This window comes from Staurois parvus, unplaced genomic scaffold (genome assembly GCF_062004578.1).
Source record: "Staurois parvus isolate SC_StPar_1 unplaced genomic scaffold, SC_StPar_1.0 ptg000682l, whole genome shotgun sequence".
Lineage (NCBI taxonomy): Eukaryota > Metazoa > Chordata > Amphibia > Anura > Ranidae > Staurois > Staurois parvus.
In genome coordinates this window covers 6782939-6798058 of record NW_028318478.1, presented here as the reverse complement: position 1 = coordinate 6798058, position 15120 = coordinate 6782939, and the positions used below count along the sequence as shown (strand labels likewise).

The following is a 15120-nucleotide window of genomic DNA, read 5'->3' as shown; positions in this document are numbered from 1 at the left end:
CAGTGAAATGTTGGGTTTACATGTTAGTGTTACTAAACTCACAACAGTAAAATCAGTCTTTATATGCAGTAAAGGATGCTTGTTATACTCACTGTGGAACCTAAGGGGTTAATCCTCTGCATTGCGTAAAAAGGTCGTTTGATCCTGTTTTCGCTGATCCTCCCCTTCTTCCATAGTCCCCAACCCATCTGCTGATAGTACAGAGCCCTAGTAGACACTCTGCACATGCTCAGTTTGGTGTGTATTGCTAGAGAGGTTTTTTTTTTTTGGGAGGGTGCAATGTGATCAGCACAGGGCCAATCTGCACTGTCCAGAAAGAGGGTCAGGTGTACTGCAGCCTCATAGGACAGTCAGAGGAGAATGAAAACTCCTCCTACAAGATTAACCAATGCTCAGCTAGACATTGATAGAAGTCACAAGACTGCTATATACTCTGATGGGAAAAGATATTTAGCAGTTTGTGTTTACTAAAATAATTGCATTGCTATGTTTTGGGTACTGTGCGTGACCAGATATAGTAAATGCAGGGTCCTGGGTTTAGTAACACTTGAAATCTTTTAAAAAACATGTCAGGTAGAGCAGCCCAATTTAGGATTTTGGGAATGTATTTAACCACCTTGCCTTCGGCAGGGCCTTAAATTTAGTGCTGTATGGCTGTAGTCAGCTAATGCCAATTTGTAGTCTGTGTCTTTTTCAGCTTTCCCTAAGTTCATCCTGACAGTTCTCCCTTTTGTCAGTAGGTGGCACTGCCACTTTTGGTATTAGTGTAAAATCACACAGTAGGTCTGGACTATGAATATGCATATCTTTTCCCAGCCCACCACTTGGAGTGGTGCCAGTAGTGCATTATGGGAAAGGATATAAATATTTGGGGCTAGCTGATGCAAGCTTTCTTTCCCTCAGGCTCTGGCCTGGGGGCAGTGCATGGGCTGGAGCTGCTTCTTTAGGCCTGTGACTGTTCCTTCCTGGGTACAGTATTGAGTCTCAGAGCAGGATGGAGGTGCATTCACCAGACTATCTGAATTTTAACATAATGAATGAATCCAAAATTAATTTCATTCCATTCGTTCTTTTGGATATACAGATGTACCTCGGTTTATGAATTTAATGCGTTCTCCGGGACATTTCGTATTGCAAAAAACTTGTAAACCAAAATTCGGTTTCCCGTAGGAATGCATTGAAAACCAATCAATCCATTGGTTCCGGTTTTTAACCCCTAGACACCAAGCGCACGCAAATATGCAGCCTCCCGTCATCTGAGCCTTGATGTTGAGCGGCTGCATATTTGCGTGCCGTTACAAAATACATATGTGCTGAGAGTGCGCGCTCTGTGTGCTCCCAGCGCATATGACCGTGATTCATGGAAAGGTCCCGATCTCCCTTTGCGATCGGGACCTTTTCCGATCATGTGACCGCCGTGACGGCGAATCACGGCGCCCATATGACCCTAAAACCCTGCTTGCCTCCCAGCTTCTGAAACTATTAAAAGGCTGGGAGGTGCCAGCGCAAAGGGGTTAAATGTAATCACCAGCTTTTTATTTTCTTCACTATAGCTATAGATCAGCTGTCACTTTCCCCTCAGCTAAAAAAAAGAAAGTTTCCTTTTAGTTTATTTCCCTGAGTTAAAAGAAAAAATGTTTCCTTTTAGTGTTTCCCATGATAAAAGAAACAAAGTATCCTTTAGGTCTGGGGAAAGTGACAGCCAATTCTTTGAGCTATAGTGAAGAAAAAAAAAAAAGCCGGCAATTGCATTTAAAAATCGGCACTGACATACGCTTCATATTGCAAAAAAAATTTGTAACAAATTTGTAAACCGAGGCATTATTTTCAATGGATTTTCATTCGTAAACCGAAAATTGCGTTAACCGAGGCATTCGTAAACTGAGATACACCTGTAGTCCAATCAGCTCATACCATTTCTCTTTGTAACAAATTAACTTAACGATTAAATTTAATTTTGAAATGAAATACATTTTGTTCCATTTTTTTCCGAATATATTTCAATAAGCTCTACTCTACTGATAAGGTATTCACATGGAGGCTTGCAGTTGCAATAAACTTCTTTGCTTGCACAATTAGCAAACAAAACAGAACAGTCCAAATAATGGCACAAAATTGTCCAAATATTGGCTTAAGAATAGGCATTGAAGCATTGGTGCTCTTGTGGCTCTCAGCAGTTGTAGTTTAACCCTCGACTCTCCGTCCCAAGGCTATCCAGTTCCTCCAAAGGTGGGAATAAGGGGACCCATCAAGCTCTCCCTCTCACTGCAGGATTCTTTATTAGCCTTTCTCCCTCCTTCTGTAATCTTTAGCTGCAAGAATCTTTCTCCAGCATCTCCCATCTTATATGAAACAAATACGAATATATGAAAGGAATTCCAAAAACAAATCATTCTAACATAATGAATATGACAAAATGAAATGATTTACTTAACAAATGAATCCTAAACTAAACAAATTTTTCCTTTGTACACGTCTCTACTGTTCATGTTGCAAAGGAAGTTGAATTTTGCAAGTGAATTTGTCCAAGAGCTTAGTGAATGTGACAAAGTTTCACTTACAAAAAATACCCAATGACATGCAAGCAAAATTAAAAAAAAAACATCATATTTGCTTGAACATGCTTGGATGAGCAGTGCTTCACCTCATTCACTAAGCTCTGAGCAAATTCCCTTGAAAAGTGAACAAGTTATTTGTCTTTATTAAATCAACCTGTATATTTCCAAAGCAACCACTGATCTAAAAGGCTTGGAAAATAAAATAGTATGAAGACTGGAAACCTGAGAAGCAGGGTGTACAAGTTCTTTACAATAGACAACACCTCCTGCCGCCTATTTGTTGGATAGTTCATCACGTTATTTTGAAGTTCCACATATACCACATATAAGCCTCTTGGCAAGCTGTCTCAGTCTTTTTGTTGCAAGATGTGATGCAGTTACACAGAGTCTGAAGGAAATATTAACTTTATTAACAATGAATAATTATTTTAGGACGAAGCTATCACTACTGAATGCAAACCAATGTCTGGTTTTTGGGTGCATTTTATTTGTCTTCATTATGGTCTTAAAATATTGCTCCATGGATTGTGACCTGAATAATTCCACCCGTACTGGGTATCTGAATATTGCACACTTCCAGGATCACCACTACATGGCTTTGAACTTGTCGGCCAGAGACAGAATGAACTGTACTAAAATTATTGAAGGTGACTGGGAAGAGGTAAGACAGAATTTGCATGACAACTTGGATATGAAAAAAAGAAAAGTTATCAGCAATGATACAGACTACATAAACCTAACCAAAGACTGTGCAACATTTGAAAAAATGAGGAAGTATGTTCTGTTTAGTCTGAGCAACGAAGAAAAACATTACCCCATTGCCTTCTCCATGGTGATCCATGCCGACATTGAGCTGTTTGAGAGACTTTTAAGATCAATTTATACTCCCCAGAACATTTACTGTGTGCATGTAGATTCTAAATCTTCCAAAACTTTTCATCAGGCTGTACAAGCTATAGCTTCCTGCTTTGACAATGTGTTTGTTGCATCTAAGTTGGAAAGGGTAGTATATGCATCATGGTCTCGTGTCCAGGCTGATCTGAACTGCATGGAAGACCTACTGAATAGTACTGTAGAATGGAAATACCTTATCAATACCTGCGGAGCAGATTTCCCACTGAAGACAAATGCTGAAATGGTCACAGCTTTAAAATTATTGAATGGGAAAAATAGCATGGAGTCTGAACCACCACCTGAACATAAAAGAATTAGATGGGAATACCACTACAATGTTACAGATGGCATTGTGAGGACTGATGTTAGGAAAAAGCCACCTCCCTCAAATGTGCCTATTTACAGTGGTAATGCATATGTTGTGCTCACCAGGGAATTTGTGAAATCTTTGTTTAAATTAGACTTCGCAAGACAATTTATGGACTGGGCAAAGGACACTTACAGTCCTGATGAGTTCCTCTGGGCTACACTTCACAGGGTTTCCTGGATGCCTGGATCTCTTCCTCAGCACAGTAAATATGACTCATCAGACTTGAATGCACTATCAAGGTTGGTGAAATGGGGAGGCCATGAAGGGAACATTAAGCAAGGAGCCCCTTATTCTGCATGTACTGGAGAACACAGAAGAGATGTATGTGTGTATGGGACTGGGGATCTGCACTGGATGCTCCAGCAGCATCATTTCTTTGCCAACAAATTTGACCCAAAGATAGATGATAATGTTATTCAGTGTTTGGAGGAGCATTTAAGGTTCAAGTCCTTCTATGGAAAGATCATGTAACAGATACTGCTCTTTTATAAAACTCATTTATATTGAACATTAATTATTTGCAAGTGTCTTTAATGTTTGACTTCTGTATTAACATCTTTGACCGTTTGCTTGATGTGTTTAACATTGAAATTAATGAAGAGGCATCAAAAAGCATCGCAATGCATGCACTAAGATGTATAACTGTGCATCACGATGCACACTGACATGTCATAATGCAGGTAATTGCACATAATTTGACACACAAATGTGCTTGGACATGAATTTTGAAGCACACTGACATCCAATACAATGCATGGCAAGGCACTTTGAAAATGCACATTAATGCGCAAAAACCAGCATGCAGAGTGGAAGGTGAAAAATTGCAAGATCCTGGAGTGAAGCACACAATGATACTGGAGTAAGGTGAGTATCATCGTGTGCTAACCTATTCCCAAGACAGAAAGAGTAATGTGCCTAAAGTTTGATTTAAAAGCAGAAAAAAAATTTAATAAAAAGAATGACATTCTAAATGCCAGTGAATTAGAGCCATTGAACTCAAAATATGGTGTGAGAAAATATATAATATCAAAGGGTATCCTTAGAAGCATTCAATCAGGATTCACACATTTTTGAATTACATCAAATTGGAAACATGTGAATCTTGGGCAAAAACATTCATAAACAGACCCCTTAATCACTTCCTTTAGGGAACAAGTGATTATACCAGGGCAATTGTTTAGTGCTGGTAATGTTCTTTCATGTGAAAGTGATCCATGTGGCTATACAGTGGCCCAATCACTTTTACCATCCGCCATACCATCAGGTAGCCCAGGACTGCTATTCTTGGTCAGACCCATTGAGTAGAGAGGAGGAGAAGGAACATCCATTCCCTCCCCTCCTCTGTGATGAAGCCCAAAGCAACGTGTATTAGATCACTTACGATTTTGGTTGTTTGCTAAGCAAGCATTTGATCAAGCTGACCTTGGTTTGATCAGGTGCTTTTGAGGGCAGAGATGAGACCAGGAATCTAATAGACCCCAGATCTTTCAGTAAAGAGTGCCTGTCACTGATGTATTTCATCCCTTGTGAAAGCAATAAAATTGATCCACAAAAAAAAATTTAAAGAGAAAGTGTAAAAAAAAAAAAACTTTTAAACATTTAAAGTGCCCCTGCCCCCCCATGCTCATGTGCAAATGAGACTGAGCATGTAGGTACCGCACACACATGTAAACGGTGATCGCAGCGCATGTATGAGGTATCCCTGCAAAAGGCAGAGTAAAACCAATAGTTTTAGCATTAAACCTCCTGTTTAACTCTAAACTGGTAACCTGCAAACGCTTTTAAAGCATTGCCTTTGAATAACCTACTAAACAGTAATTTTGTCACCATTCCACAGCTGTGTGCAATTTTAAAGTGTAACACGATAGGTATCTATTTACTAAGCATTACATCAGCTTTCATATTTTACCAAAATAGTGGGTATGAAATTGTGTTTGTGTGTGTTAAAATTCATTAAAGTGTATTTTTCCCTGAAAGTTTGCATTTGATAGACAGCTGTGCAAATATTGGGCAACATAAAAAATTGCAACAACAAGCATTTTATTCTCCAGGGCCTCTGCTTTCAGAAAGTATGTAATGTTTTTGGGTTCTAAGTAATTTTCTAACAAAAAATGCTGCCATAGTTAACACAGTGAACTTGAATTTATGAATGTTCCCAAATGTTTTGGGACTGCAGTGAGTTATAATTATAAAACAGCATTTATATAGCGCCAACAATTTGCGCAGTGCTTTACAATATAAAGGGTGCCAGTAGAATTACAATACAGTTTAATACAGAAGGAATAGGAAGGCTCTTCTCATGCAGCTTGCAATCAAATAGATTGTATAGTTAATAGATAAGCTGAAAGGGGAGCTCTGAGACTCTACTAAAGTACTCATCAGGAATACAAACATTCAGTTTTATTGCTTTTATTAATATCTTCAAACCAGGTTATAAATTACTTTACATACTCCAAATAAACCTTTTTGTTTTTATGATCTTTACCAACCTACCTCTTTGTGCTCTGAATTTGGTTTAGTCCCTTCAGAACAGCAAAAATTTTACAGAGAAAAGACATTATGACAAATTTCTTCCTTTAACCACTTGTCATCCTGAAGATTTACCCCCCTTAATGAACAGGCCTCTTTTTGCTATTCGGCTCTCCACTTTTTCAACTGATAATCGCGGGGTCATGCAATGCTGCACCCAAAAGAAATTTATTTCCTTTTTTTCACACAAATAGAGCTTTCTTTTGGTGGTATTTCATCATCTGTGTGATTTTTATTTTTTTCGCTATAAACAAAAAAAGACCTGAAAATTTTGAAGAATTTTTTACATTTTTAAGAAAAACTATATTTTTTACTTTCGGCTATAAAAAATATATAGTAAACTTAAAGTTAGCTATACATTTAGGCAAAAATGTATTCTGCTACATGTTTTTGGTAAAAAAAAATCCCAATAAGTGTGTATTGATTGCTTTGTGTGAAAGTTATAGCGTCTACAAACTATGGTATAGATACTGCAATTTATGCCATTTGTTTGCTATACAGCACTGCACTAGTTTAACTGACAATTGCGCGGTCATGCAATACGGTACATAAATGAAATTTACATCCTTTTTTCAGACAAAGAGAGATTTCTTTTGGTGGTATTTAATCACCTGTGTGCTTTTTATTTTTGGCGCTATAAACAAAAAAAGTTTGAAAATTTAAAAAAAACAAAAAAACAAAACAATATTATCATAAAAAATATCCAAAAAACGCGAATTTTGTCATAAATTTAGGCCAAAATGTATTCTGCTACATTTTTTGGTTAAAAAAATCCCAATAAGTGTATATTGATTGCTTTGTGTGAAAGTGATAGCATTTACAAACTATAGTATAGATAATGGAATTTACGCAGCTTTTACTTTCTGACTGCCCATCACATTTCGTGAGGTGCTAAAATACCAAGACAGTACAAACACCCCCAAATGACAACTTTTTGGAAAGTAGACACCCTAAGCTATCTGCTGAGAGGCATATTGAGTCCATGGAAGATTTATTTTTTTCCACAAGTTTTTGGAATATGACAAAAACATTTTTTTTTACACAAAGTTGTCATTTAAATTATATATTTCTCACACAAGCCATGGGTATAGGTGGAATTACACCCCAAAATACATTCTGCTACTTCTACTGAGTATGGGCATACCACTTCACTTGTGTGAGACTTTGTGGGAGCCTAGCCACACACAAGAGCCCGAAATCCAATGACCACTCTGAAAGCCTGAAGGTGCGTAACTCCCTTAATTCACTTCCTCACTACCAATCACGGATTCGGAGGCCATGAAATGCCAGGATAGCACCAAACCCCCCCCCCCCCCCCAAATGACCCCTTTTTGGAAAGCAGACACCCCAAGGAATTTAAAAAGAGGCATGGTGAGTAATTTGCAGATCTAATTTTTTCTCACAAGGTTTTAAAATATAAAAAAAAAGAAATAATATGTTTTTGTTTTCTTTCTTCAATTTCCAAAAACTTGTGGCAACAAACAAGATCTGCAAAATACTCACCATGCTTTCTTGGGGTGTCTACTTTCCAAAAAGGGGTCATTTGGGGGGGTTTGGTGCTATCCTGGCATTTCAGGGCCTCTTAAACTGTGATGGATAGTCAGGAAGTGTAATGAGGAAATAAAACCCTTATTGGATGTTGGGGTCCTGTACTTGGATAGACTGCCAAAAAGTCTCTCACATGTGTTAACACCATATTCAGGCGAAGTAGCAGAATGTATTTTGGGGAGTATTTCCACATATACCCATGGCATGTGTGAGCAATATATCATTTAACTGACAATTTTGTGTAAAAAAACATTTTTTTTTGGCGTTTTCCAAAAATCTGTGGTAAAAAAGTAAATTCTTCTATTGACTCAACATGCCTCTCAGCAAATAGTCTTGGGTGTCTACTTTCCAAAAAGAGGTAGTTTTTGGGGGTGGGGGCATTTTATAACCAGCATTAGAAATTTATGCCACACATCACTCACTCTTCTAAATTTTTGGAAAAAAATACACTTTTTTACTTTTATTGCACAAAAACACAAAATATTGACCAATTATTTGGTAAAATATAAAAGATGATGGTATGCCGAGTAAATAGATACCAAACTTGATATGCTTTAAAACTGCACATGCCCCGTGCAATGGCGACAAACTGCATATATTTTTAATATCCATAGGCGACGCTTTAAAAGCCATTACAAGCTACCATTTAGAATTACAGAGGAAGTCTAGTGCTAGAATTACTGCTCTTGATCTGACGTCCCCGGCAATACCTCACATGCATGGTGCAACCGCTGTTTATATACTGGCACAGGGTCAACACTCGCACATGCAAGTGCGAGCACGTGTGGGAGGGCAAGGGTGCTTTTTTTTAAGTTATTTTGATTTTTAAAATTATTTTTACACTGTCCCTTTAATTTTTTTTGATGACTTTTAATGCTATCACAGGGAATGCAAATATCCCCTATAACTTCAATGGGCATTGTCATATATTCTTTTCTGAGAAATCTGGGGTCTATCAGACTGTAGCTATCTCCTCTGTGCTTACATTATCTAATCTCACCAAGATCGGTGTGATCAGGTGCTTTCCCAATTTATAAATATCACTATTTATATCCTGCAAAACTGAAGTCATGAAATGCTTGTAGCTTCCGATTTCTTAGACTATAGAGATGATTGGCACCATTCCGGTCTCCAATCAGCTCTATGGTCACCTGGCAGAAACACTGCATGATGGCACGGGACTGCCCGAGAAGGCTGTAGAAGGCAGCGGGGGAGGGTAGGCTTTATCTCCCACTGCTTGTAAAAACAATCCTGCAGCTAATTATCCACTAGGATTGCTTTTACATGAAAGCTGATCACTGGCTGAAAAAAAAACGATACCAGGATAATGCCTGCAGCTGTAAGTATCATCCTGGTATAACCATTCAAAGTCCATTGATGTACCAGTACGTCGCTGGTCCTTGTTGGGTATATATACTATGTTCTTTTTTGTATGCAGCCTATGCAGAGAAGAAATCTCTGCCAGAAAAAGTGTGTGGTATGCCCACCATGAGAATATACCACCCTGCATCCACCCACTTCTAATGGTGGGCACACATTAGGTCACAGGGTGCCACATGCTCCAATTCTAAGATCGTACAAATGTCTAAATAGTGGCACGCTTGAATAAAATTTGTCCATGTATAAGTGGTACCCCATATGGAAAAAGGATGACACCAAGTCCCAAACTATCTTGCCACTGCTCCCCATGTAGTCTGGGCATCCAGGGGGTTACAAGTAACTATCTTTTCTCTATTAAATCCGAAACTTATATGTATAGCCTGTTGCCCTCTTACAGGTCTTATACATCTTGACCCCATATCTGGCACGCTTGCTGGGGAGAAATTGTTTGAATGCAAGGCGGCCAGAAAAATTAATGAGGGACTCATCAACACAGATTTTTTGTTGGGGTGTATAGACATCTGCAAATTTTTGGTTAAGGTGATTTATGAGGGGCTGAATTTTGTGGAGCCAGTCAAATTCAGGGTCACCCCAAGGACAACAGAGTGTATTGTTGTGAAAATGCATAAAACACATTATACTCTCTTATCTATGCCTGGCCATGGCAGCAGAGAACACGGGCATATGATGAATCGGGTCTGCGGACCAATACAACCCCAATTAATTTTTTTTAATAATGCCCATGTTGAGGGTTAAACCGTAATGGGTTTCCATGCGAATTTTGGCAAGATTTGTATTTGACTTGGCGGCAATAAATTGTTGTACATATAAATTGCTTTGATCCACAATCAATGCATACAAATCTTCCGTGAAAAACAGCTCCAAAAAAAATCAAGGGTTAAATTTGCTGTTTCCACCTGAATTCCGGGTCAGGCAGATACAAGATATATATATCATAAAATGCAGCGCTACAGAAAAGAGTACTACATATGGCGAATGAATATATCAAAGGAATAAATAAATAAATGCATAAAGGAATAAGTAAATGCAACAGTTCATAGTATAAGGTGACTTCAAGTGCTCTCCTCTATTTCATATCCTCCTGATGCTCAGGCGCTGTGCGAAATAGTGCTGAAGGAATGCACACTCACCAGAACGCACAGTAAAATGAGCGTTTGTCAATATAAATTCCCCTCTGGAACATCAACTGGTCAGGATAGGGTCTGCAGTATGACAACCTCCCACCAGAGCTCCTGGATATTCCTGTATGATCCCTCGGTAGGTAGCCTGTGGACTTCTCCTTACAGCTTACATACGCTCCTTAGAGAGATGAGTGGCTGCAAATTGATACTCCCCAAGGGAGTCAAGACAGAAACATATCCATAGTGTAGTATGTAATTAAAATGTTTATTGGCACACCAAGCTATCGATAATACACAACAGTGTGTATGAGAGATATGTGGACTGACCGTCCAATGTTAAAGATGGCCACCGGAGCTCCACGATGCTCCGGCGGCGTGACGTCACGGCGTTCCTGGCTCCTTCTACGCGTTTCGTGCACACGCACGTCGTCTGGGGGGATTGGCACTGTTGTGTATTATCGATAGCTTGACCAGTTGATGTTCCAGAGGGGAATTTATATTGACAAACGCTCATTTTACTGTGCGTTCTGGTGAGTGTGCATTCCTTCAGCACTATTTCGCACAGCGCCTGAGCATCAGGAGGATATGAAATGAAGGAGAGCACTTGAAGTCACCTTATACTATGAACTGTTGCATTTACTTATTCCTTTATGCATTTATTTATTTATTCCTTTGATATATTCATTCGCCATATGTAGTACTCTTTTCTGTAGCGCTGCATTTTATGATATATATTGTTTTTTGGGGGTGTTTGGTTACCTGATGTTCAGCTGCTACTTTATTCTCACAGGTGCGCTCGTATACTATTTTCTTATTATTAGATACAAGATATATACATTCAAGGGAACAATTCCCCCCTCCCTGCATAATGACACAGGGCGGGGCAAACCACATCTAGCAACAAGAGACACATCAGCAGACACCCCCCACCAAGCCAATACACAAACACATACATCCCATAATAGTTTGCTCCCAAGCAAAACACAATAGAACAATGGGATGCAGCCACATGGCATTAAACAATGAACAACCCCCCACCCCAATATTAGGACATTTCACCCTGTACCCCTAACAGGCACAGGGTGACTTACTCATAATAGGGATATGGGGAGCTGAGACAGGGGTCTCCCCACCCCTCCAAAGGGAGCTGTGTTCCATGAGCCCCCCACCCAAAGTGACTCCCGTCATATAAGTGTAGGGGCTAAAAGCAGGTGCTGGCAGGTGCCGGTGCTGATCCCACTAACGCTGTGTTTTTGGGGACACTATACTAATGTGAATGCTGGTATAGTGCTGATCTGATCAAAGATATTGATCCGGTCAGACACTATACTAGCAATGGAGGTTTATTGTGTATGAGCGTGTTCCTGGCAATCAAGCGGTTAAATGTGATTACTGGTGCAATCTGTCACTATCTGGGAGGGGCTTGAAAACCACGGGAGCACAAATCACATATATATAAGTGATTGCCGCCCTGTAGCAGTATTTCTGCTATAGGGTGGTCAGGAAGCAGTTAAAGAAGCGGTTTGCGTTATGTTAACTGACAATTGCACGGTCATGCAGCGCTGCACCCAAATTAAATGTATGGCCTTTTTTCTCACGAATTGGCTTTCTTTTGGTGGTATTTGATCGCCTGTGTGGTTTTTAATTTTATTGCGCTATGAAAAAAAAAGCCGACAATTTTAAGAAAAAAACAATATTTTGGACTTTTTGCTATCAACCTCCCTGGCGGTATTCCCGAGTGTAGCTCGGAGTAAACTTTCAGTACCAAAAGCGGTAACCCCGAGCTACACTCGGGACTACACTTCAGCATTGCTCCGGGATCCCTGTTTCACTTACCTTGTCCGGAGCTGCCGTGATGTCCCCCCTGCAGCATCCCTGGCCATCTCCTCCGGCCAATGCCGGCATCCGTCTTCTGGGTTCCGGTCCCTGTGAGCGTTGGGACGTACGGGACATACGGGGGGGGGGGGGCGGAACGGGCAGGAAATTAAAACATTTTAAAAGTGACATTCCCTAAATACACTAAAATCACATAGTATAACATTACTGTATCAAACCATTTCACATACATTTTGTCCCGAGTGCTTTCTCCTGTGCCCTGCCTACATTTTTACTGTTCTTTCTACCTGGAAACTGAGAAAAGTCCATGGCGTCCAAAAAGCGTCCCATTAGGTCCAAACCGGTTTTAGACCAGCTAGAGAACAGCGATAGTAAATTAGAACCACTTACAGAATTGAGTGATAATGATTCGTGGGGAAATTCGTCATCAGACACTGAAAACGATTTTGAGACTAACCTCACTGGTGTGCGAACTTGGCGCTATATTTAAAATTTTAGTGTTTTTGGTTTGATTACATTATTGAATTACATTTATTATGATATTATTTTTTATGATTATTTATTATATTATAATTTATGATTTCGTGTTTCAAATTTTATCATATCCGGGATGTTTACTAGACTCTTGTTCGGACAGATTTCAGTGAGTTATTCCTAAAAATTACAGGCCTACTATAAAAAAACTACATATTTCCATGCAAAAAATGTACCGCTTTGATCACAGAAATATTGACATAATCATAACGCTAGGAAGGTTAAACATGTCCAGTAAAAAAAATGTAAAATTCAAATTTCATCATAAATTTAGGTCAAAATGTATTCTGCGACATGTCTTAGCTAAAACAAAACCCAATATGTGTAAATTAATGTGTTTACATGAAAGTTATAGAATTTACAAATGGCGGTATAGATACTGGAATTTTTTTTTTATACTAATAATGACAGCGATCAGTGACTTATGGTGGTGATCAGCAACTTATAGCGTGACTGTGGAGGGCATTCTGACACTGGAGAAAATGGACTTGGTGTCACTGACATCCCCAGTGACACCAATACAGTGATCAGTGCTAAAGAAAAGCACTGACACTGTTCTAATGGCTCTGGACAGGAATGGGTTAACATGAGGGGCGATCAAAGGGTTAACTGTGTGATGGAAGTGTTTTACTAGGGGGCAGGGGGTGTGTGCTTCACTTTAAGCACACTGATTGGGATGGCTCTGCTCAGCCATCCAGAGCAGTGTGCCCAAACTGACAGGGAGGAGGGCTGTTGGTAAACAATGCAACCCTCCTCCCTGTCGGTTATCGCCGGTAATTACTGGGCGCCATAATATAATAACCAGCCGGGCCTCAGTGATTGACACCCGGGGCTGCGATCAGCGCTGCAGACAGGGCACGCGCATGGCATGTGCGCACCCCCTACCCGGAATTGTAGAATCATGTATGTATACTTGATCCTGCGCACAGGGGCCACCCTGTAGCAGTAAATGTACTGTGGGCGGTCCTTAAGCGGTTAAAAAAATCAGTTTTATGTTTTACAAAATTTGTAATGTAGTAGCCAAAAAACAAAAAAGCGCAAAATTGACAAGAACCCATTTTACTCATTAATAGCTTTGCAGTGATTTGTACCAGAATCATCATTTTAGTGTCATTTGAAAACAGGACAAATTGCAGAATAAAATGTGCACTTTTTATGTGCAGTAACACCATTTATTTTTAAACTAACACTGATTAAAAAAGAAAATATGCATTTGGTTACGTTTTGTTACATTTAATTGTTTAAGGATTGCAACAAAAATAATTTTGCAAGACAATATTCACAAAAAGAAAGCATTGTTTGACCTTGAAAAAAACATTATATGTATTATATTTTTATCTTAAGTAATGGCAAAGTTATCGCCGAGTAAACAGGCCCATAGCAGAAATGTAAAAATTGCTCTGGTCCATAGGGGGTAAACAGGTGTCAGAGGCAAAGTGGTTACATTAGAAAGCCTGCACTTTAAGGAGTGCAGTGTAGGCCACATTTCACAAACCTCACTTATCCATGATTCTGTTTACCTAGAGAATGCATATAGAGAATATGTTGAGAGATTGCCTGTGTGCAAGGGGCCTTGACTGTACCTTTGGAGCAGGCCTTTGGGCAGACTGCAAGCTGCTTTGAACAAGTTCAAAGTGTTTCTGTACCCAGACAAAGATTGGGGACACACTCTGCAACAGTTATCAATCTTGATCCAAGATAAAGCATATGGCGTGGTTACATGTTCCATATGCCATAGGTTCTGTTATTCTGCCTTGCATTGTTAATTGGGCTTGATCTTTTGGTCACCATTCTATTTGTGTTTTTATCTTGAATGATGTTTTCTATTATTTCCAAATAAACTAATTTTGCAATTTTATACTATAAGACTCTTTGGACATGTTGCTGCATAAAAATTCCTATACTTAGAGGGTATTGTTTTGTTTATATATCTGTCTGCCAATCCCTCGATTGGTTTCCACTCACCCAATGAATAAAATTCAAAGTACTAACAACTTACAAAGTCATTCACAACTCTGCCCCCAGCTACATCATTAACCTGGTCTGAAAATATCAACCAAACCACTCTCTTCAGTCCCCCCAAGACATCCTGCTCTCTAGTTCACTTGTCACCTCCCCATGCTCACCTCCAGGAGGTCTCCTGAGCCTCTCCCATCCTATGGCACTCCCTACCCCATTCTGTTTGACTATCTCCTAATCAGCTCATCCCCCACAGCTATTACCTTTTGTATCACTTGACCCTGTCTCTTGGACTGTAAGTTCTAACAAGCAGGGCCCTCTGATTCCTATTGTATTGATTCCCAAATTGTATTGTAACTGTAATGTCTGC

General features: G+C 39.5%; 1 protein-coding gene across 1 annotated transcript; it reads left to right on the top strand.

The window, feature by feature from the left end:
- Positions 1-2909: 2909 nt before the first annotated feature.
- Positions 2910-4336, top strand: LOC149447569 (beta-1,3-galactosyl-O-glycosyl-glycoprotein beta-1,6-N-acetylglucosaminyltransferase 3-like). The gene has a single exon (XM_089652431.1). The coding sequence runs from the start codon at positions 2974-2976 to the stop codon at positions 4291-4293; it is 1320 nt and encodes a 439-aa protein (XP_089508557.1). The 5' UTR covers positions 2910-2973; the 3' UTR covers positions 4294-4336.
- The last annotated feature ends 10784 nt before the right edge of the window (positions 4337-15120 follow it).